The sequence below is a fragment of the Erythranthe guttata genome, chromosome 8, assembly GCF_056151865.1.
Source record: "Erythranthe guttata isolate IM_541 chromosome 8, IM_541, whole genome shotgun sequence".
Taxonomy (NCBI): Eukaryota; Viridiplantae; Streptophyta; class Magnoliopsida; order Lamiales; family Phrymaceae; genus Erythranthe; species Erythranthe guttata.
The window spans coordinates 19,896,175-19,918,262 of NC_142540.1; the positions used below are offsets into that span (position 1 = coordinate 19,896,175).

The window sequence follows — 22,088 nt, forward strand, 5'->3', positions numbered from 1 at the left end:
GCTAGTGGTGGTGGTCGGTGGTGTTTTCATGGTGGGCTATTGGTGGTGGTCGGCGGCGGTTTGATGGTGGGCTATTGGTGGTGGTCGGCAGCGGTTTGATGGTGGGCTATTGGTGGTGGTCGGCAGCGGGTGGATGTTTCAATATCCAAAACAATCATCTTCTACATCCACATTTCTTTGCCCTGGTTTTTTTTTCGATTTTTGTCGTCTTTTTTTTTCTTTTTTTATTATTATTATTAGATTTGGGTGGATAAAGCCTTCAGCCCTCAACAAGTCCTTGTTTTAATTTTCTTCTGTAATTTTTTATTTATGTTTTATAATTTATATACAGGTATATTTTTTATTTAAAAATAAAAGGCTTAATAAACATATGATTATTGAAGAAAAATATAAAATAATTATAAAGTCAGATATGTAATTTTGAAAAATAATTAATTTAGAATAAAAAAATATGTCATATAAATGTAAAACATAATTTTAATAAGAAAAAAATGAAAGATTGGTGTAACAATTTTTATTAAAGGCAAGACAAAAGGATAACATGGGTATTTTTAAAAAATAACCTTGGAAAATCTTCAACCACTTCAATTTTGGGCGAGTGAGATGCACTCACGGTTAACTTTAACGGATTTTTAGACGGCCGCTACAATTTGACAACCCCAAGGGGGTTAAGTGCCCAAATCGATATCAGAGGGGGGTAAATTGCCAAACCGTGAAACCACAGGGGGGTTAAATGCAATTTACCCTTAAATTTATTTGTGGAGAGACGATTCCTCCTAGGGGTGGGCATTCGGGTCGGGTTATTCGGGTATAACCCGACCCGGTCGGGTATTACCCGACCGGATCGGGTAATTTTTTACGTAACCGGGTTTTTCCCAGGTTCGGGTACCCGGTGATCCCAAACCGGGTCGGGTCCGGGTAATAGAAATTCTACCCGGGTACCCGATCGGGTACCCGGTTTAAAAAAAAAAAAATGTTTTTTTTTTTATATATATAAAGATATATATATATATATATATATATATATATATATATATATATGTCTGTAATACAGACTGTGTATATATATGTCTATGTTTGTATGTATATATATGTATATGTCTGTGTATATACATATATATATATATATATATATATATATATGTATATCAGTATATGTATATGTATATTTCTATATATATATGTCTGTATATATATGTATATCTTAAGTAAATTTAGTTACTATTTATTTTTCAAAAAAAAAAAAAAAAAAGAAAGGAAAATAGCAAAATCCGAACCCGACCCGACCCGAATGCCCACCCCTAATTCCTCCTATTCATTTGTTTTTACGATTATTAGGTGTTTCACAAATACGAATTTGTGTTGACGAAAGAATTAAATTGAGACGAAACATAAAAGAATATGGCAAAAAAAAAAAAAAAAAAACCCTTCAACGCTAATCTATTTTCCCCATTTTATTTTAGACTTGTCTATTACTGATTGCGATACAATCTATATTTTATATCTTATCCATTTGTACTAAAAAGGAAAAAAGAAAAAATATCTTATCTATTTGCACGTTTAAATTTCTTGATTGGAATTTGTGTCGTGTCAGATTGATGAATGGTAGATACTTTAAATGGGTCGGAAGTACCGGGTCTTTGTCCTACTTTTTGGGAATCCGAAACCAATCCATGTGGAGGTGGGTCCGGTCCAAAATCGGTCTTTTGAATTTTTTTTTTAATCTTCAGTGTTGGAAAAAGAAAATTTTGAATTCAATCAGACAGGGTACAGATCGGTTCCGGGTGGACCAAGGTTTCTAGACGTTGGAAAAAAAAAGACTGATTTTACGTACCGGTTCGGATCCGGTCCGATTTATAGCCGTTGCAATTTCAAAATTTAAAAAAAATTACATTTTCTTTTATTCGGGTGGACCGACGGATCCTCGGGTCCCCACGTCGGGTAGACCCGTTGGGTCTCGGGTCCAATAAATCAAGACTCGAAACCGATCCATGTAAAGTCGGGTCCGGGTCCGGGTCCAAGGGGTGCGAGTCGGTTCCAGGGCGGGGGGGGGTCCAAATCCGGGTTGGGTCAGGGGCCAACCCGGCTCGTGGCCATGTATACGAATTCCGGCCACCCTCGAAGAATGACCAAATTACGAAAAAATCCCTCTTATTCGAGAAATTAGAACTGCTCTCTTTTTAAATTTTTTACATAAAATTTATGTAATTCGGTTATTTACTGAACTAAAACATATATTTAGTTCGGTAAACGGTATGAAATGTTGGCATACCGAAATTTCGGTCTGTTTTTACCGATTTAACATCCCTAAATTTACCTCCGGAATGATTTTTTCGTAAGATAATTCATAATTGAGGGATGACTGTAATTAGCCAAAAAGGAGGGGGTGTTCGTAATTTAACCATAACTCAAGGGGTGTTCGTAATTTACCTTATATAATTAAGGGTAATTACGCTTTCACCCTGACATATACTAAAATAATTTTAGGATTTCTACGGTATTGATAATTACAATCAGATCCCTAAAACAATTATCAAAGTCAAAATTTTCATGTCCTGAGAACCGATATGCACTATATTACTTTTTCGACGGGGCTGTTTATCATATAATATAAAAGAGATTTAATAAATGTTGGAAGAGCCGTGTCACCTATATCTCTACGTTATCTCCACCACTATCTTTAAATAATCATCCGTTAAAACCCTAACAAAATAACTTATCTGATGCATTATTCTGTTAAGGTTTATCGATACTACATGAATTTTAAATTTATTTTTGCGTATCTCAAGGGTGTAGATGTAATTTATCATATAATTAAATTTTATTTATAATATTAAAAAACCAATAACATGAGAACTTTTCTCAACAATTAGAGTAATTTACAAGGGTGCTAAATGCAATAAACCCATTAAAAAATGGTCACACCGGATTTTCTCTAATTGCCTGCCTCTACATGAAAATACAACATTACATTGTTTATTATACACCATTCAAAATCTTTAACTGAAGAGTTCGATCAATTTAATCACACTTGATTAACATTTAACAGAAAAGTAATTAAAAAAAGAAAAGAAAAGAAAAAAAAAGTGAGCAACGAAAACTCATACATCTCCTTCGACAATCTTGACCGAAGGATCTTGATCCGAAGACATATCTATCCTCGTCCATTTCGTGAACTTCGAAAGCACGAAAAGTCCGATCATCTGGACCGTCAATCCGCAGATTAAGCCGATCCATAATCCCTGTCGAAAGTGATTTTGTCAATAATAGTAATGCGTTACAAAATTCGTATCTAAATTCAGCAGAAACGTATCTAAATTTACCTTAGCATGCAATTGAAATTTGAATCCGAGGAGAACAGCAATCGGCATCCCGATTAAGTAGTACGTTCCCAAGTTTATGAACACCGCCAGATGCTGCCAGCCACATCCTCTTGCTACCCCTGTAACGAAAACCATCGTTTATTTTCTTTCTCAACGAGTCGTGTTTTTTAAGATTTTTATAATTAAGGTTGATATGGATATTGTTATAAGAGAACCAACCTGATAAGATTCCTTGGACGAAATCGCAAGATATGGATGCCACGAGAAAGGGTGTCATTGAGGAGAAAGCCTCGATTATAACAGGGCTGTCACTAAACGAACCAGCCCATAGGTTATGTCCGAACGACAGCCCCGAAACAACTAATAGCGCAAGAAGAACGGTTAGCTTGAGAGTAACCCACATCGCATGCTTTGCTCGATCCGGATTTCCTGCTCCTAACTCGTTCGACACCCTTGTGCTGCAGTAGAAAATCAAAATAAAAATTAAAGAAATTCGGTAAATTCGTAAAGATTATGATTTTTTTTGTTTGTTTGTTGTTGTTGTTGGTGTTATTACCTAGCTGCAGCACTTAGACCGTAAGCAATCATGTAAGAGATGGCTTCTGTGTTCACACTGAAAATAGACGAGTTTATTAGAGATGATTAGAATTTTTCCGTTTTTCGACTAATGAACAAATTGAGCTAACATTTATGCGCAATACTTACCACATTGCTATAAGTGAAGTAGTGATTTCCGAGTTCGGCATCAATCCCGCTAACAAAACAAGAATCTCGAAAGCCCAATACTCCAAACTGGTCAAACCACAAAATTGTCAATTACGAGAAGAAGAAAAAAAAGGTACTAACGAAATACGAATCTAATTTATAGTACAAAATAACTAATTAATTACCAAACCATGGCTGCAGAAGGCAAAGCGAGCTTCAAATTTGTAAAGATATGACCAAACGACTCGGAAGTAAAACCCTCCCACGTTTCCTCAAACTTCTTCGCCTTAACGACATACAATCCCAATATAAGAACCGAAATCCACAGCGAAATCGAAGCTGCTAATGGAGCTCCCCTGTACCCAAGTGGGGTCCAATGAACCAAACTATAGGCAATGCCTACGTGGAGAACAAGAGGGACCAATGAGCATACGACAAGTGGCAACACCACACACTGTGTCTGAAGAAACCTCAAGATGTTTTGCAAGAAGCCGTAAGCAAATAATCCGGGAATGAGGTACTTGAGATAGAGACCAGCTAATTCGGCTATTTGAGGGTCTTGGTGTAATAAAGTTAGGACATAATCGGAGAACCACCACAGAATAGATACAGCAATCGTGAAGATGACGGTTATTATGCATGATGCCTGAAGGTACACCCCTAACTTCCCGTACATCTTCGCACCGAATCCTTGCCCACATAATGTCTCGAGTGCACCGCTCAAGCCAACCTAGACGAATAGGCGAAAACTTAAATCAGCTTCTTGTTTAGAAAAGAGAAGCTCGCTACGACTAAGGGTGGAAATTGGAACGAAACATTTGAATTCAAACGAGTCCGATCAGAAATTTTCCAATTTTGGAACAATATTATTCATTCAGAATTCCGGTGTTTCCGAAAAAAAATTAGATCGGAATTGGAGTACATATTAGTTCCCGATTTCTGATCCGAAAATATTTCCGATAATTCCGATTATTTTTCGAAAATTACACTCATATTATCAATATTATTATGAATTTTGTGTTTAAGGTGACTAAAATTTTTTTTTCATTCAATTTCCAATTTTTGCCAAAATCTTTTTCTGAACCGAATTGGAATTAGTTTTTCACTTCCGGAAAAAATTGAAAATTTTCCAAAAGTGCTAATTCCGATACGATCCGTCCGATTTTCACCCCTAGCTATGACATAACAAGCAAAAGACATTCAATAATGTATGAAATCAATGGAAAAAAGGTCGAGTTTCAAGAATTTCTTCGCAAACAAATGAAATTAATGGAACAACTGAACAATGATGTATATGCTGTATTTACTAAAAATTACACACACAAATTCAAAATCCAGAGATATCAAACTCACTATTGAATTCAACATGATGACTTGTTTGCCTGTTTAACAATTTGGGAACACAAAATAGAAATGCTAAAAATCAGTTAGGTCTTGTTTGGCTGATGTGCCCCCAACAGTAAACAAAAATTCCAGTTCTATTAATTTACTTCCAATTGGGCAAAAAATCCAATTCATTTTGTGGCGCACAACACAAAATCAAACTGCAGAGTGATCAAATGAACACATAAATCAAACTGTAGAAAGTACAGAGATTGTTAATTAATTACCATGAGAGCGAAGCCGGAGACGGCGGCCCAGGAATTAGCGAGATTCGAGCCGGCGAGTTCGAGTTCTCCGATGTGGCCGGCGAACATGACGGAGACGAGAGGAATGAAGTAGTACGAAACATTGGTCACAATCATCGGCAAAGCGAACACAATTTGGTCCTTTGCCTCCTCCACGTCGATAACCTTGTTCAGCCACCCGTCCGCCGCCGCCTTTCTGTCCAGGAGCGGACTCGTCACCGCCGCTGCGCCGCCGTCTGAAGCCATCTCCACCTACTCACTCTCCACCAACTTTTCTCAACCTCAAGGATGGATATGGGGTAGATGTATCATATATATATATATATATATATTATACACGGTGCTCTGTCACTAGACGACAATTTCCATATCATTGGTTGAATTGAAAAACCAACTTAAAAGAAAATAATAAATTATGGTGCTCTAATATTTCAAACGAAAAACTATAATTGAAATTACCAACTACAGATTACTAAATCTTAGGGGCCATTGTGTAATTTTTAAAAATTAGACACATTTTTTGAATAATAATAGTTTAATTTTTTTTTCCTAATTAATTAAATGATTTAGTGATCAATTGCGAATTAATAGTTGATAATAATATATATTTTGAATATATTTGTATGTAAATATTAAAAAAACATATATATATAAATAAAAACTAATATATGTTTATATATCATATTTATAAATATATCCCTATACTTTTAATAATTATACGTTTTTCCAAGTTCATGCATCCCCATCCGTGGCCGTTTCCCATGTCCCCATAATGCTATTTTCGTGTACGTGCTACGTATATATGTATGTATGTATTTGTTCATTCTTAATGCATAGAAATGATAAGAAAATGGATAGTATTCTAAGAATTGGTCATATGTTTGGTTTTTTAAGAATAAAATAAATAAGAATTCCCTTAACAACAGTCGCTTGTCAGTTGTCACACATATTTAGTATAGTGTGGTTTACGTCTCTTGTATAGTTCGCAAGCTATATTATATGGGAGTGCAAGTTTATCACATGCTAGAATTGTAACATGATTTATTTTTCTATTTTGACTTGATTTTCTTTTTCAATTACTCTATTTTCTCTCTCTTTTTTTTTCGAAAATAAATATGTAATGTTTACAAATAATGTAAATATTATTACATAATATGTTAGTTAAAAGGCAGTCAATCTCCACCACCTACCCCTCTACAAAAGTTTTTGTCAGCTTCCAATGTGAACACACGTGTGGTAGGTTATGATTTTTGCATGATTTTTGGTATCACATCCATATGCAAAATAATTAATTAACACGACGCAGAAAATCTTAGGCCACGTTTTAAAGTTTTGAAAACTCAATTATTTTATAAAAAAATATTAAATTTTCTTTTCTAAAAAAACTCATCGAAATAAAAATTATTTCGATCGGAAATTCTACTTTTTCGATCCAATTTTTTCATAGCAAAAATAGTTCAAAAAAACTCTAGTTTTTTTTTTTCTTGAAAAAATATATAATGATATTAAAATAATCACTGTAATAATAGACCTAGAGTTCTATACAATTTTAGAAATTTCCATTTTTTTAGTTTTATAAGTGAAAACGAGTATTAGAAATGACTTAGATAATAATATTTCTAAAAAAAATCGGAATTTTAGAAATCACATTACTTTTTGGAGATTTTTTGTTAAAGTTCTGACTCCAGAGCGTTTCAAACACATTTCGTGTCCGACACTCGAGAACACCTGCCGGAAATTCTAGTTACCATTTTGCAATTTCTGGCAATTTTTGAAAAGTTAGAAACATGTTTAAATAATAAATTTCTAAATATTTATGTTACTTCAATAATTATTTATATGATTTAATGATCAATTTCAAACTGATAGTTGATAATAATATTTATTTTGAATATATTTGTATGGATAAAATCTTATATATGTCTATATAGCATATTTATAAGGGTAAATTACAACCACCCCTGAGGTATGGTCAAATTACAAAAAAAAAACTTCTTTTGTTTGGATAATTACATACACTCCCTCAACTATGAATCTTCTTACACATCTACCCTTATGGTGTCAAATTGAACATAATCCTCTAGATTCCGTGGAATGTGCTTTAGTTTGTACTCATTTTGTGCAAACATACAGTTTTTGATGCACCACAATCTGATAAATACGAGCTAAAAAACACATCTTATGATCATCTTGCTTCAAAATGTGGAGCTCGAATGGAATAAAACGAGTACAAAAGTGATAGTATTCTATATAATTAAGAAGATTCCACTAAATTTGAAACCGCAAGGGTGAACGTATTAGAAAATTTATAGTTGAGGGAGTTGTTGTAATTAATTACCCAAGCAGGAGGGGGGATTTCGTAATTTTACCATACCTCAAGGGGTCGTTGTAATTTATCCCATTTATAAATATACCTCTATACTTTTAATATTTACATATTTTCCCCAAATTTCCGTATTCTCAATTTAAGGACATGTCGTTTCCCCGTGCAATTATTATAATGGCACTAAATTATCATAAAAATATTAACTTATTAGCTTGGAACAAATGATTAGAACGAGGGTTAATATATTTGAAGTCCCATGAAAAGATATGAAAGCCTAATTAAATCAAATGGTGGTGATATGCATTAATATTGTCCCACATCGAAAGAAAATGAAAACCGAGGCGAATGATTAGCAGTTTAAATAAGTGGGCTGTGTTGCTATTAAAATTATCTTTGCGCTTGGGGCAATGACGCAGCTAATGAGGTTCTAACCGAGGCGCGTCTATTGCTGGTTGAAAACTATTTCCAAACCCCCTCTTAGGCCCGGGTTTCACCCGGGCCTTCGAGAATTTCTGGAAGGGCTATACCGAAAGGTTAATAGCCCTACAATTCCTAGTTTTTAAATTCTATTATATTTAAATTTTGTGTATTTAGTTTTTAAATTTTTTTATATTTTAATTTTGTGTATGTGATTATACTTTATATAACTTTTATCCTTATAGTTGCCACCTAAAATGATTTAAATTTAATTCTCAAAATTTCCCCTTCTTGACATGTTTTGTTCGGCCCCCCTCTAATTTGAGATGAAATAAGGCAAAGCCAAAATCCTAATATCCTAATTTCAGATGGTTTAGAACGTTTCGGAACGTCAAAATCGCGCTAGGGGTGAGCAAGTCGGACCCATCAACCCGCTACACCCGTCAAACCCGTGAAAAATCGCCCCGTTGGGACCGGACGGATAGATCCATCCATAGGATTGGGTCCTAAAATGGTGAAGAACCGTGGGTTCGGGTCTTAGACGGGTTCAATTTTTTTTAATACCCGTGAAACCCGTCCCGCCCCGCCATACAAAACGACGTCGTTTTGTTTACATTATATAGTATAATAAATTAATAATATTAATGAATAAATAAAGTATCTCTAGTGTATCAAATACACAAATCAACTAAACTATAATTGTGGAAGTAATAGCTATAAAGATTATGAAAATCTCTAAGAAAATGTCGGAAAAAAAACATATATATACAACGGTCAACACACGGCAGAAAAAAAAAAGGAAGAAAATGGTGTTGAATGGAGCTGAATAGCGTTGGTTAGGCTTGAAAAAACTATATTTATTTTATTTAAATTTTGTCTTTTTAAGTTATGAATTAGTTATTTTTAGTTTTATATTAATTTTTATTTACTCTTGACATTTACATTATTTATGTTTGATTTCAATTTAAAATTTTAGGCTATTCATTTTAGTTTCTAATTATTCTCCCGTAAAACTTATAAATTATATATATAAAAAAAAAATAGTTTAGACGATAACGGGTTTCGACCCGTAAAGGTTGGGTCCTACTACAAACCCGCCATGGACCCGCCTATCGTAAACGCGTTAAAAACCCACAAGTTTGGTTCTTCAAAATCAAGAACCGTTGTTTGACGGGACGAGGGCGAGTTTTGATAGAACCCGCGGGTTTATGGCCCGCGCACACCCCTAAATCGCGCTACTCGATTTGGTAAGTTTCTCCGAAGTTAGGGTTTCAGAAAGCGACGGAAAAGGACATAAAAGGAAACCGGAAAAACAAACAATCAACATAAAGTATTCCATTTTTACAAAACTAAGTAAATTTCAAATGTGTATTATTCATTCTCCCCACACACACACACACACACCCCTCCCCTAAAATCGAGCTATATAAGGATCCGGATTTCAACAGATTCGGTTACGAACTAGGGTTTGGAGAGAAATCTAGTGGCCAATTTTGACTCAAAGAAGAATTCGAGTTTGCTAGGGGTTAGAGAAAAGAAGTGGGAAAGGAGAGGAGAAAGAAAAATCGGGGATCTGAGTGAGAGAACAAGGGATAGATCAATGAGGTGTAATGGGTTGTGTTCCAGCTTGATTTTGACTGCCGCATGGATGTCTTGACGACCGAATCAAAAGTCTTAGAAGGTGAAAAGTTTGAGGACTAAAATTGTTTTAGGTGGCAAGTACTGAAACGAAAAGTATAATTTTATTTGTTTATATACAGTGTATTTTATTATTTATATGTATTTATATAATCACCCTTATAATCTTTGTCTCATTTCTTAAAAAAGAAAATGCGTAAGCATAACAAAATGGGCCGTTATCACATCCCATCATTTTTAGGCTTGGGTTAGTGCCACAATTCTGCCTATTTCTTGGGCTTCGATGTTCTCAAGCCCATTTTCATAAACGAAAACGGAACCGAAATTTTCGAGTTTCGTCGATTTCGATTCGTACTTTTTAGGGCGAAATATTTTTCATTTTGAATCCAAAAATATACATTTTGTTTGAACGGAATTGAAATATATACGATATTCGATTTCGATCTAATTTCCATTTTTCGAAAATAATTTAAAAGAACTCGAGAATTACATTTGTAATACAATTACTAGTATGCATCTATATTCTAGATGAATAAAAAAAAAAAAATCAACTTTGACAGTACAGGTCCGAAATTTTTCAATTTTGAAACAAAATTTTCATTACGATCTCTGAAATTTGACTTTTTTTTTGATATAACGAAATAAGAATTAGTTTTCACTTCGTGAAATAATCTTATTTCGAACTTTTTCCGAAACATTTATAAGTGCAAGAGAGAGTCCCTTTTATACTTAGAAACTACAAAAATAAAGTCAAGGAAACAATGAAGACCATTCTCTAGTGTTTTTTCTTTTCCAAGTAGTTTATGTTACTAGTGCACAATATGATTGCTATGCTATTTTTAACTAACTCTTTTTAAATTATTTAGCTAATAAAAGTAATTATTTGAGTGGGGTAAATATAAAGGTATCATAAGTTTGTATTGGACAATTTGTCAACCTCCCAAAGGCCAAAAAATCATTGTGTCCATCCCACATATACCATATGATTTTCCTATCCACTTACTTTCCAAAACTTGACAATGAAGATATATATATATATATATATATATATATATATATATATATATATATATATATATATATATATATATATATATATATATATATATATATGAAATGAATTTCATATTTGACTCAAAATTCTAATATTGATAGCCACTACTATTATAGTGTAGGTCTAGAGTTTGAATACTGCCCCTTTTTATTTCCCTAATTTATAACATAACTTATATTTTTCGAGGAAAAAAAAACCGAATAGCTCAAAAGTCGTCGATACATAACTGCAATTCTTTATAAACTTTATCCAAGTAACAACTCACACACCTATTGAAATGGTGAAAGAATACTCATGTTTACAATTATAAGAAAAGATAATTTTCAATTAATTTATTGAGAGTATTACCGACTTCGTGACTTCGTTTTAACAATTTTGCAACATTCTTTTTTACGAGCCAACTAAAACCTAACTTTATTTCTTTTTCAAAATTCAGGTCTCCTAATTGAGGATACAAATTAGGTTACTTGCCAAGAAAATTGTTTATTTATTTATTAATTATTATTTGAGTTAATCATGGGGTAATTACTAATTAGTTAATAACAATAAATAAATAAACAATAAATCAAGGGCTAGTTAAGTAAAGTAGTGGATGGGAGAAAAGTAGTACGTATGTGAATTATATATATATATATATATATATATATATATATATATATATATATATATATATATTGACTATTGTGGTGGGGCCATGTGTTTGGTGGGTTCACATGTAAGCTTGTTTGAGAAGTGGTTGACCGCAATTTCCATTGGATTTTGCCGCTATTTTCCGTGTCTTCCGCCTCACGCGCCGCCGTGTCGCACTCGCGAGGGTGCCCCGGTGGCCAGATGTCATTTCTTTGACCGATTTGTAGAGCGATGAAGACATACCCACGCGCAGTCCCATAACGTGCACGATACTTGGACTTCAATTGTTTGTTAATGTTATTTAATTTTTTGACAATTTTGGGTTTTAAATTAACTAACCAAATCCATTTGAATACTTTTCTAATATTGAATTCCCGAAAAAAAAAAAATCCATTATTTTCTATTTTTTTTGGTTTGGAACTAAAAGATATATAAGATTACAATTTTCAATCCGATTTTAGTATTCAAAAATAATTCCAAAAAATCAATGTATCCCAAAATTACACTTTATAGCATCAATATTATGATGCATCTTGTATTATAAGTGAATAAAATGGTATAAAAGTTTTCGTCTAAAAAGTTCCGAATTTGAAACAAGTTGTTTTCATTCCAATTTGTTTTCTTTTTCCGTCAATTTTTTGGAATAAAATTAGAATCAAGCACAGTCGCAAGAGTACACCTATGCAGCACGGACAAGGAAACGGCGATACGTGAAAATGGGGAAACGGACACAAAAAAAGGGCACGTCCTAAAAAAACAATGAGAATACGGGAACTTGAGGAAAACGTATATATTTATAAACATGCTACACATATAAGTTTTTTTTAGATATAATTTTGTTTATATTTTCAAACAAATATATTCAAAACTACTATTATTATCAACTATTTATTTTGTAATTGATAAATAAGTCATGTAATTAATTAGGAAAGTAACAAAACCATCTAAAAATATTTACTATTCAAACATATTTATAACTTTTCAAAAATTGCAAAATGGTCCGTTAGGACTTAGGTGTCCGACAGGTGTCCTCGAGTGCAAAAACGTTAAGAAATTGAAGTTTTCGTGCTACAAGTATACAGATAAACATGTAGAAGCTATTGAGCTGCGCGTGTACTTCACGCGCACCACAAACGAGTGAAAAGTGCGCAATAAACAAACAACTACAGAGAGTCATCAGTCCTCGTTAGACCGCACCCAAATTAAAAACAGTCCTCAAAAACCCTAAAAAAATCAAATTCCCCACTGAGAAAAAAAAAAAAGAAAAAAAATCACATTTTTCTATTCACAGATATTGACAAATTTGGGTATTGACAATTGAGTCAGATCCCTTGTGATTTGCCCTAATTAAACATTTTTTTAATTTTTGATTTTTCGCAGAGGGAGAAAAAGAAAGTCAGCTCTTCGTTTCACTGATTTGAAATTGGAGTAAGTGTACTTTACTCTTTTTCTTTATTGCGTGCTTCTCTGGTTTCTAGTGCCTGTAATCAATCAGTGACGACACCGTTTTGTAGAGAGAGAGAGAGAAAAAAAGGGCGATACTTTATTATTTGGGGGAAGTTTGATTTTTGATTCCCCTTTTCTTTACCAACAGTTGCTTTGCTTCAATTGTAAGTGATAAGGAATTGAAATTTGCTTTGCTTTGCTTTGGTTTGTGGGTTTCGAATAAAGAAAGGGGGGTTTTTTTTTTGTTCAGAAATTTGCAGCTTAGGGATCTGAAATCCATGGGGGCGTAGCTTCGATTACAAGTTGTTGTCTGGGGTTTATCCTTCTGTTGGAATTGGAGGTGAGAGAATCTCTCTATTTTTTTTAACCTAGCTGTGAAGTGGTTGTTTCTGAATCAATTTTTTTAATTTTGGGGATTTTTTTTAATTGTAGTGGGATTTCTGCAGTGATCATTGCTTCTGTTGCAAGTTGATAGCTGAATCATCTCTCTCTCTCTCTCTCTCTCTCTCTCTCTCTCTCTCTCTCTCTCTCTCTCTCTCTCTTGTTTATACCATATAGTCCTGGATCAGACAACCAAATTTGCTCTCAGTTCAAGGATTGAATCCCTGATTTTGTTGTCTAGGGATTGGGAAATCATGTGGGGAGACAAGGGATATCATATGTTTATTGGGTGGTTGATGTGAGATGCAACATCTGCATATTATTCGATTTTTGAGGAGCTTTTGCAAAGGGATTCATCTTTCTGAAATTCCTCCGATAAGTAGTTTATGGTGTTTTTATCGCCCTCGATTTTGAGCTGCTAATCTTCTCACGAGTCCATTAATGGTGGTCCGGGAATTTCTCCGTATGACTTTCTTGAATTTGGCATTCTTGGCTTGGTTTTTCTGTTTATCGTTCGGTCTTGCGGTTCCTACATTAAATTGCAATCCGAACGATTTTTCGGCATTGAAGGAATTTGCAGACCAACTGATCAACGGTTCTGTAAAACTTTCTTGGTCGAATGGAACCGATTGCTGCAAATGGGAAGGTGTTGTGTGCGAAGATGATATTGGAAATAAATCAGCATCTAAAAGAGTGACCATGTTGAGGTTGTCCGAGAAGGGCTTAAAGGGTAAAGTTTCGAAGTCTTTGACCAAATTGGATCGACTGAAGTCGCTCGATCTTTCACACAATTCCCTCGAAGGCGAACTGCCCTTCGAACTCTCCAACCTGAAGATGCTCGAAATTCTTGATTTCAGCCACAACACTTTGGTGGGGCCCGCATTAGTTTCGATTGCTGGATTGAAATCAATTCGATCACTCAACCTCTCTTGCAATTCCTTCAATGGGAACCTCTCCGAATTTCGAGCATTTCCCAATCTCGTGGCTTTCAACATAAGTGACAATTCGTTCGACGGTCAAATCAGCTTCGAATTCTGCAGTTTCTCGAAGAACATTCAGGTTCTTGATTTATCATCAAATCAATTGACCGGTCAACTTCCAAGCCTGGAAAATTGCAGCACAAATCTCCGGCAGCTCCACCTTGATTACAATTCTCTCTCGGGTGACCTACCCGAATCTCTATACTCGTTATCTTTATTAGAGCAGCTTTCGTTGTCTTCGAATAATTTCTCTGGACAGATAAACCTCAAAATCAGTAAACTCCCCAATCTCAAAACCCTAGTCCTATGTGGGAATCAGTTTTCCGGGTATTTGCCTAATGTTTTCGGTAATTTAACCGAACTAGAACAACTCACCGCACATTCGAATTCATTCTCCGGTCCACTGCCTTCGAGTCTATCAACATGCTCTCATCTTCGAGTTCTTGATCTTCGAAACAACTCTTTTTCGGGCCCAATTAATCTTGATTTTTCTCGATTGTCAAATCTGTGCACTCTCGATCTTGCTAGCAATCATTTATCTGGTCCTTTACCAGAATCACTATCCAATTGCCAAGAACTGAAAATCTTGAGCCTTGCCAAGAACAATTTCTCCGGCAAAATTCCTTTTCAGTACGCTAATCTTTCGTCCCTTATATCTCTTTCGATATCGAACAACAGCCTTGTTAATCTATCCGAGTCTTTATCAGTCTTGAAAAACTGCAAGAATCTAACCACTCTCATACTCGCTAAAAATTTCCGCGGTGAAAAAATCCCAGAAAATGTCACTGGATTCAAGAGTTTATTAATTTTCGCCCTCGGGAATTGTGGTCTTTACGGTCAAATCCCAAATTGGTTACTAAATAGTCGGAAATTGCAAGTGCTCGACTTGTCTTGGAACCATCTAGAAGGCAGTATTCCTCCATGGATTGGCCGTATGGAAGGTTTGTTCTATCTCGATTTTTCGAATAATTCGCTTTCGGGCGAAATTCCAAAGGGTATAACCGAACTAAGAAGCCTAATTTCTGCAAAGAGTTACGCCTCGAGCCTGAACAGTTCAACAGGTATCCCACTTTTCGTGAAGAGAAATCAGAGCGCAACTGGTTTACAGTACAATCAAGCCTCGAGTTTCCCTCCTTCGATTCTTTTGAGCAATAACCGAATAAACGGCACAATTTGGCCTGAAATCGGACGGCTAAAACAGCTCCATGTATTGGATTTGAGCAGGAACAATATAAGTGGGACCATACCGAGTTCAATTTCGAATATGGTGAATCTCGAGACGTTGGATTTGTCATACAACGATCTGCATGGTTCAATTCCGTCGTCTTTCAATCAGCTCACTTTCCTCTCAAAGTTCAGCGTAGCTAATAACCATCTCGAGGGGGCCATTCCAACGGGGGGCCAATTCTTGAGCTTTCCCACTTCGAGTTACGAGGGTAATCTCGGACTTTGCGGGAATCTAATTTCTCCGTGCGCTATAAATAGCATGGGGGGGCTACGGCCCCCTACTCCATCTCGGGGAGAAAATAGTAAATTCGGACGGAGTAGTATACTCGGAGTGACTATTAGTATTGGAGTGGGAATCGCGGTGCTATTGGCTGTTCTTTTGATTAGGGTTTCGAGAAAAGATAATCGAGCTCCGGTCGAAGATTTGGAGGAGGAGGAAGACAGTAGAACTACCGGACAACCTAAGATGGTGATTTTCAAGAATGCGGATTTTAAGGATCTAACGGTCTCGGATTTATTAAAATCGACGAATAATTTCAGCCAATCGAACATCGTGGGGTGTGGTGGATTTGGATTAGTTTACAGAGCCGATTTTCCGAACGGGGCAAAAGCTGCGGTGAAGAGACTTTCGGGCGATTGTGGGCAAATGGAACGGGAATTTCGAGCCGAAGTGGAAGCTCTATCTCGTGCACAGCATAAAAACCTCGTTTCACTACAAGGGTACTGCATATATAGAAATGATAGGCTTCTAATTTACTCGTACATGGAAAATGGGAGCTTGGATTATTGGCTGCACGAGCAAATCGAAGACGGTTCGTTTCTTGATTGGGAGAAAAGATTGAAAATTGCTCGTGGGGCAGCTTGTGGATTGGCTTATTTACACAACGAGCCGAATATTGTTCATAGGGATATTAAAACGAGCAATATTTTATTGAACGAGAAATTCGACGCACATTTAGCGGATTTTGGGCTTTCGAGATTGTTGCACCCTTACGACACGCATGTGACTACCGATTTGGTGGGGACTTTGGGGTATATTCCGCCGGAGTATAGCCAGAGTTTGGCCGCGACTTTTAGGGGAGATGTTTATAGCTTCGGGATTGTGCTTTTGGAGCTTATAACGGGGCGGAGGCCCGTCGAGGTTTGTAAAGGGAAGAATTGTAGGGATTTGGTGGGGTGGGTTTATTTGAAGAAATCGGAGAAGAGGGAAATGGAGATATTCGATTCGTCGGTTGTACGAGATAAAGAGTGTGAGAAACAAGCTATGGAGATGCTTGAGATTGCGTGTAGGTGTATAGAGCGAGATCCTAGACGAAGGCCTTCGATTGATGAAGTTGTTTCGTTTCTTGAAACAATCGAGATGGAAAAAGCTTGATTTTTTTTTTTGTTTTTTTTTTTCGATTTTCAAGTGAAATATATGAATGATATTTGGAGAAAAAAGAAAGCTTTGGTTATGGATCTATTGTTTATAATGTGATTATATATGTATGAGATAATGAAAAATATTAGTGGAAATCGGAACGGAATTTTTCGGGTAAGCCGATTCTTATTTGATTGTTCTTTTTTTTTTTTCGAACAATATTTATTATTCCACCTTGTGGTCGATCGGTGTTGGAATTAGATACGAGGTTTCAATTTTCGATGCGATTTTAATTTCCGATAATAATTCGGAAAATTCCAAGAAACCAAAATTTTCATTTATAAATGAATGGAATCAGTTTTCTGATTTTTAGGAACAAGTTTTTTGTAATTCCGGTTTACAATTTTTCTGATTCTTATTTATTTTCATTTATTGGCAATGGTTACACAAAAAAAAATCGATTTTCTTGTTTATCTTTCTGTCCGATTTCCACCTGTAGTTCAATCAGAAGATTTGTTCATTTTCGTGCCAAATTCGAATATATAAATAAGGGGGCAACTATTTCAAATACTAACTTTTGCTTACTTGAATACTACCAAGTTTAAAACCAAAATTGAGTACATATTTATCAGTTTTTTCTTACTTTAATACCAAAATAAAAAGAAAATTACAAAAACACCCTTTTATACAAAAAATCAATTATATCAAATTTTATTAGAAATTACCTAATCAAAAACCAAATAAAAAAAAAAGAAAAAAATCCCTTTGTTGTAAAAAAAAAACCTCCAACCCTCTCCAACCCTCGCCGCCGTCGCCGCCGCTGAACGCCGCCGCCGCTTCTTCGTCCATTGTTATCAACCCGCCGCCGCTTCTTCGTTCCGGTTTCATTCATCCAAGTAATAATTTTTTTCGAATTTTTTTTCTTTAATATTTACTTAGGATTTGATTGTTTGATATGGGTAATTAGGATTTGATTGTTTTAGGTAGAAATGATCGTTAATTAGTAATGGGTGCATCTAATTTCAGTCGATTTGAGCATTGATTTGAGATTCGTGGGTTGGTTCTTCGTTCACAATTTTCGACCTGTATATGTCGATTTTTGATGAATTTTCGACAGCTTGATGTCGAAAATTCATCAAAAATCGACATATAGTTGTCGAAAAATGTGAAAGCTTGAAATGGGATTTTTGATAATTCGACAGATAGCTGTCAAAATTTGGATGAGTTTTCGACAGCTAGCTGTCGAATATTCAACCAATTTTCGACAGCTACCTGTCAAATTAGATCTGTGTAATTTTTTTTTTTTTTTTTTTTTTTTTTATATTTTCGACACTTAGGTGTCGAAAATTGTATCAAAATTCGACACTTAGGTGTCGAAACTTAATAAAATATGAATTGTTATGTTTTCGACACATACATGTCGAAAAATAAGGGTATTTTCGACCTGTATGTGTCGAAAATACATGGCGAGTTTTTAAAAAAAAAAAAAAATCAAAATCGATGTTTTAGCTCAAAAAATACATGAATACATACTTGAATGGGTTCTCATTGCTTGTAAACTACCATTCTATTGTCATTTGACGTCATTTTGCAAGTTGTGTAAGGTTTTGATTTCTCTTGTTTTGAGGTTTTTTAGGAGGGTTTTTTGGGAGGGAGAAGAAGGAGGTGGAGGAGGTGAGGGGTTTGTGAGTGAGGAGGGGAAATGTTTTTTTTAGGTTTTTGATTATTTGGTATTTAAGAAAGAAAAATAGTATTTGTAATATTTTTTTGGTTTTAATTTTCATTAAGGGCATTAAAGTAATTTACAATTAATTATTTATTTTTTATTTTTTTGATATTCAAGTAAGCAAAAGTTAGTATTTGAAATAATTATCCCCTATAAATAAATAATTAACAACAAATGAACAAACATTGTTTTCTTTATATAGTAATAATCAATCAACAAAAATAGAAATTGAAAAAAAAATTAAAAAAAAATTAAAAAAAAAATTGAAAAAAAAAAACATAATTTAGGGTGATCAAAAAAGTCTGTTGTCATTGGATTGAACACCATGAGTAACTGGTGCTTTTGATCTAAGCTTTCGCACGTACCAAACACCTGCCCCCACAAATGCTCCCGTCACGGTCACCGCACTCACCGCCCCTTTTTAGCAAATATTCACAAACAAACAATATATATTATTAATTAATTATATTTTCATTTAATGTAATTTTTCTAACACTATTTGCATTCTCAATATTTTAAATTACGATTTCCCGATTATTTTGGAAAGAAATTGGAATTATATTTTTCCACTTCCGAAGACATAGAATTGTTTTAATAGGGTAAATTATACCCACACCCCTGAGGTATGCTTAAATAACTTTAAGGTCTCTGTGGTATCGATAATTACACTCACCCCCTTGAAACGTGGTTATAAACTCTAATGGGATAATGCATTGGATACGTTATTACGATAGAGTTCTAAGGGACTATTGGTTTCAGGAAGTGGTGGAGACAACAAAGAGTTTATGGGTGATTTAAGAAATATAGGGGGAGTCATGTCACCCCATAACTCCCCATAACTCTATGTTATCTCCACCACTAGCTATAAATAATAGTCCATTAGAACCCTATCGGAATAATGTATCCAATACATTATCCCGTTAGAGTTTTTAACTACGTTTCAGGGGGGTGAGTGTAATTATCAATACCATAGGGACCTTAAAATTATTTAAGCATACCACAGGGGTGTGGGTGTAATTTACCCTTTTTTTTTTTGTTTTTGTCTGATCCAATATGGCCGATTTCCGTCACTAATTCTATGTATTAAACAAAACTTTAATTACATACATTTTTTTTCATTCTTAATTTCTAAACCTACAGATTTCCGACTTTTCTTATTTTTTTTAGGAACGAAATTGGAATTAATTTTTCACTTAAAAAATATATTTTTTTCCAAGAATATTAATTTACAATCCAATCTGTTATATTTCCGCCTTTAATTCTATATATTAATGAAACAATTATAAAAGAAAAAAAGAAGCCAATTAACTCACCTGCCACCACTGTAGGTCTGCTGTGGTCACCATTGTGGTCTATGGACATTACAAAGAACTTAATTAGAGCTAATAATAGATAGGTTAAATTATGGCCATCAAGAGGAATGGTCAAATTACGAAAAAACACATCTTATTTGAATAATTACACTCATTCTCTTTTTTTAACTACTTTTACATTAAATTTATGTAATTCGGTTATTTACCGAACCAAATCGTATATTCAGTTCGGTAAACGGTATGAAATGTTGGCTTAACGAAATTTCGGTTTGGTTTTACCGATTTAACATCCTTAAATTTATATTTGGAGTGGTATTTTCGTAATATAATACATAATTTAGGGGAGTGACTGTAATTACTAAAAAATGAGGGGATTTTCGTAATTTGACGATAACTCAGGGGTGGCCGTAATTTGGCTTAATACATATAACCAAACTAAAATAAATAAAATTTCAAAAATTTAAAATTTCACACCTTTGCAATTAGTAGTGGAATTTGCCTTACCACACAAGCACAAAAAATCTTGTGTTTGTGTATCAAAGCCACAAGTCCCTCCTCCCTTCCGGCCATCTTCGCACCAAAGGCACCGTGTCGTCACCGGAATATCGAAATCTACCCTAATTCCGTATTCCGGTATTTGATTAAACGCCGGCGTTATACCGAGATTTCTCCAATAAACACTGGTGTATGTGGCACAATGCTTCAACATCAACCTCAACGACTCGCTCCGTTTCGGATAGTACGAGCAACACGACCTCCCGCTCAACACCGACGAGTCGCACTCCGGCAAGTGCCTGCACGTATATAGAGTTGAAAATCAAATCAAACTACAGTTAAACCTCTATAAATTAATACTGTCGGGACTAGCAAAATTCTATTAGTTTAGCGAAATTTTAAATTATCGAAGTAGTAATTTAGTAGGTTTTTACTGAATCGGGACCGGAAGAAACTATTATTTAAGCGAGGTTATTACTTTATCGAGGTTCTACTGTACTCGATACTCAATTTGAAATAGTTGATAAGGAAAATTGTTCGGGAATATATTAAGCTTGCGTCGAACTCGATTCGATTAGAACTAAAATGATAAGAATATGTATTAAAAAAAAAAGGCGTTAAATGTCGTTTTAATTTTACTGGTATTGTCCTAATTTTAAATGGGATTTTGACCATTTTTCAGTTCGAGTTTGGCAAAACTCAAAGCGCTAAGTTGACTTTCTAATCGAACTCGAAACCCCGAATCGGCTCATGACCGAAACTAAATTGAAGCGTAATTTGCAAAACTTGATACAACCGAAAAAAAAAATTCAAACAAACTTGAACAACCACAAACCTGCAGAGAAAACTCGAGGTGTCGCACGTGGAGTCGCACTGCTCGGGAAATCGATCGCAGAAAACAGGCCTGGCCTCCATGATGACATCATCTCGGCTACAATTAAAGAACAAGTAGTCGTTCTGCGGCGATAGCCTAAAATGAGTGCTCGTGTCGAGGCTGAAAGGCCTCGACACGGGCCGAAAATCATCACCGTCTCGACAAGTCCACATGGATGGATCCGAGACGAGAAGATGGGGATCCGAATAGCTCACATTACGGATAGGGTACCGGCCCGACGGCGTCCGGATTTCGAGACGGGGGGGCGACCCGCCCGTTTCGGAGCATACGAGGATGTGCCTGTAGTAAGGGCTGCCGCAGCCGTCGTCTATCCCGAACGGGTAGTTGATCGGGATTTCGCCGCATGAGGTTCTGCATTTGGAATCTGTTGATGTGAAGAGTAGTGAAATGTATATGATGAGGATTGAGTAAAAGGAAATGTTATTAGCCATTGATATGATTTTATTTATTTAATTTAATTTTTTTAATTTTGGATGATTTTTGTGAATTAAGGTTGATTTGAGCTCAAGTTAAGCATTTGATTAACTAAAGTGAAGAATCTGAT

The 22,088-nt window shown here is 35.1% G+C and overlaps 3 protein-coding genes and 1 non-coding gene across 11 annotated transcripts; 2 read left to right on the plus strand and 2 right to left on the minus strand.

The window, feature by feature from the left end:
• Nucleotides 1-2,929: 2,929 nt before the first annotated feature.
• LOC105970381 (protein DETOXIFICATION 18) lies at nt 2,930-5,984 on the minus strand. The gene is made up of 7 exons (XM_012995189.2): nt 5,639-5,984; nt 4,214-4,758; nt 4,029-4,115; nt 3,880-3,936; nt 3,543-3,781; nt 3,324-3,442; nt 2,930-3,242 (listed from the first exon to the last, which is right to left on the minus strand). Exons 1-7 carry the CDS (start codon nt 5,900-5,902, stop codon nt 3,102-3,104), a joined length of 1,452 nt encoding a protein of 483 aa, XP_012850643.2. The 5' UTR covers nt 5,903-5,984; the 3' UTR covers nt 2,930-3,101.
• Nucleotides 5,985-8,371: 2,387 nt separating this feature from the next.
• Nucleotides 8,372-8,525, plus strand: LOC148768756 (U4 spliceosomal RNA). Its single transcript, XR_016033335.1, has one exon. It is a non-coding gene; the product is annotated as a U4 spliceosomal RNA (small nuclear RNA).
• Nucleotides 8,526-12,906: 4,381 nt separating this feature from the next.
• PSKR2 (phytosylfokine-alpha receptor 2) lies at nt 12,907-17,304 on the plus strand. 8 transcript variants are annotated; one of them, XM_088822288.1, is made up of 3 exons: nt 12,907-13,331; nt 13,418-13,507; nt 13,600-17,304. In XM_088822288.1, the coding sequence occupies exon 3, from the start codon at nt 13,990-13,992 to the stop codon at nt 17,128-17,130; it is 3,141 nt and encodes a 1,046-aa protein (XP_088678414.1). In that variant the 5' UTR covers nt 12,907-13,331; nt 13,418-13,507; nt 13,600-13,989; the 3' UTR covers nt 17,131-17,304. The 8 variants fall into 8 exon arrangements, with proteins under 8 accessions (XP_088678414.1, XP_012850681.2, XP_088678415.1 ...); XM_088822289.1 differs by having other exon boundaries at nt 12,915-13,149; XM_088822292.1 differs by having other exon boundaries at nt 12,957-13,149; nt 13,790-17,304.
• Nucleotides 17,305-18,992: 1,688 nt separating this feature from the next.
• LOC105970324 (wall-associated receptor kinase galacturonan-binding protein) lies at nt 18,993-22,033 on the minus strand. Its single transcript, XM_012995131.2, has 4 exons — nt 21,485-22,033; nt 20,629-20,948; nt 20,155-20,193; nt 18,993-19,258 (listed from the first exon to the last, which is right to left on the minus strand). Exons 1-4 carry the CDS (start codon nt 21,973-21,975, stop codon nt 19,134-19,136), a joined length of 975 nt encoding a protein of 324 aa, XP_012850585.2. The 5' UTR covers nt 21,976-22,033; the 3' UTR covers nt 18,993-19,133.
• Between the last annotated feature and the right edge of the window lie 55 nt (nt 22,034-22,088).

Coding starts and splice junctions, on each gene's coding strand:
- LOC105970381 (XM_012995189.2), bottom strand. CDS start 5,902: ATGGCTTCAGACGGCGGCGCAGCGGCGGTGACGAGTCCGCTCCTGGAC. Junction 4,116..4,213: donor CCTTCTGCAGCCATGGTTTG/GTAATTAATTAG, acceptor TGGTTTGACCAG/TTTGGAGTATTGGGCTTTCG. Junction 3,782..3,879: donor GGTCTAAGTGCTGCAGCTAG/GTAATAACACCA, acceptor TTTCTACTGCAG/CACAAGGGTGTCGAACGAGT.
- PSKR2 (XM_088822288.1), top strand. CDS start 13,990: ATGGTGGTCCGGGAATTTCTCCGTATGACTTTCTTGAATTTGGCATTC.
- LOC105970324 (XM_012995131.2), bottom strand. CDS start 21,975: ATGGCTAATAACATTTCCTTTTACTCAATCCTCATCATATACATTTCA. Junction 20,194..20,628: donor TTCCACTACTAATTGCAAAG/GTGTGAAATTTT, acceptor TAATGTCCATAG/ACCACAATGGTGACCACAGC. Junction 19,259..20,154: donor CAGACCTACAGTGGTGGCAG/GTGAGTTAATTG, acceptor TTTGCTAAAAAG/GGGCGGTGAGTGCGGTGACC.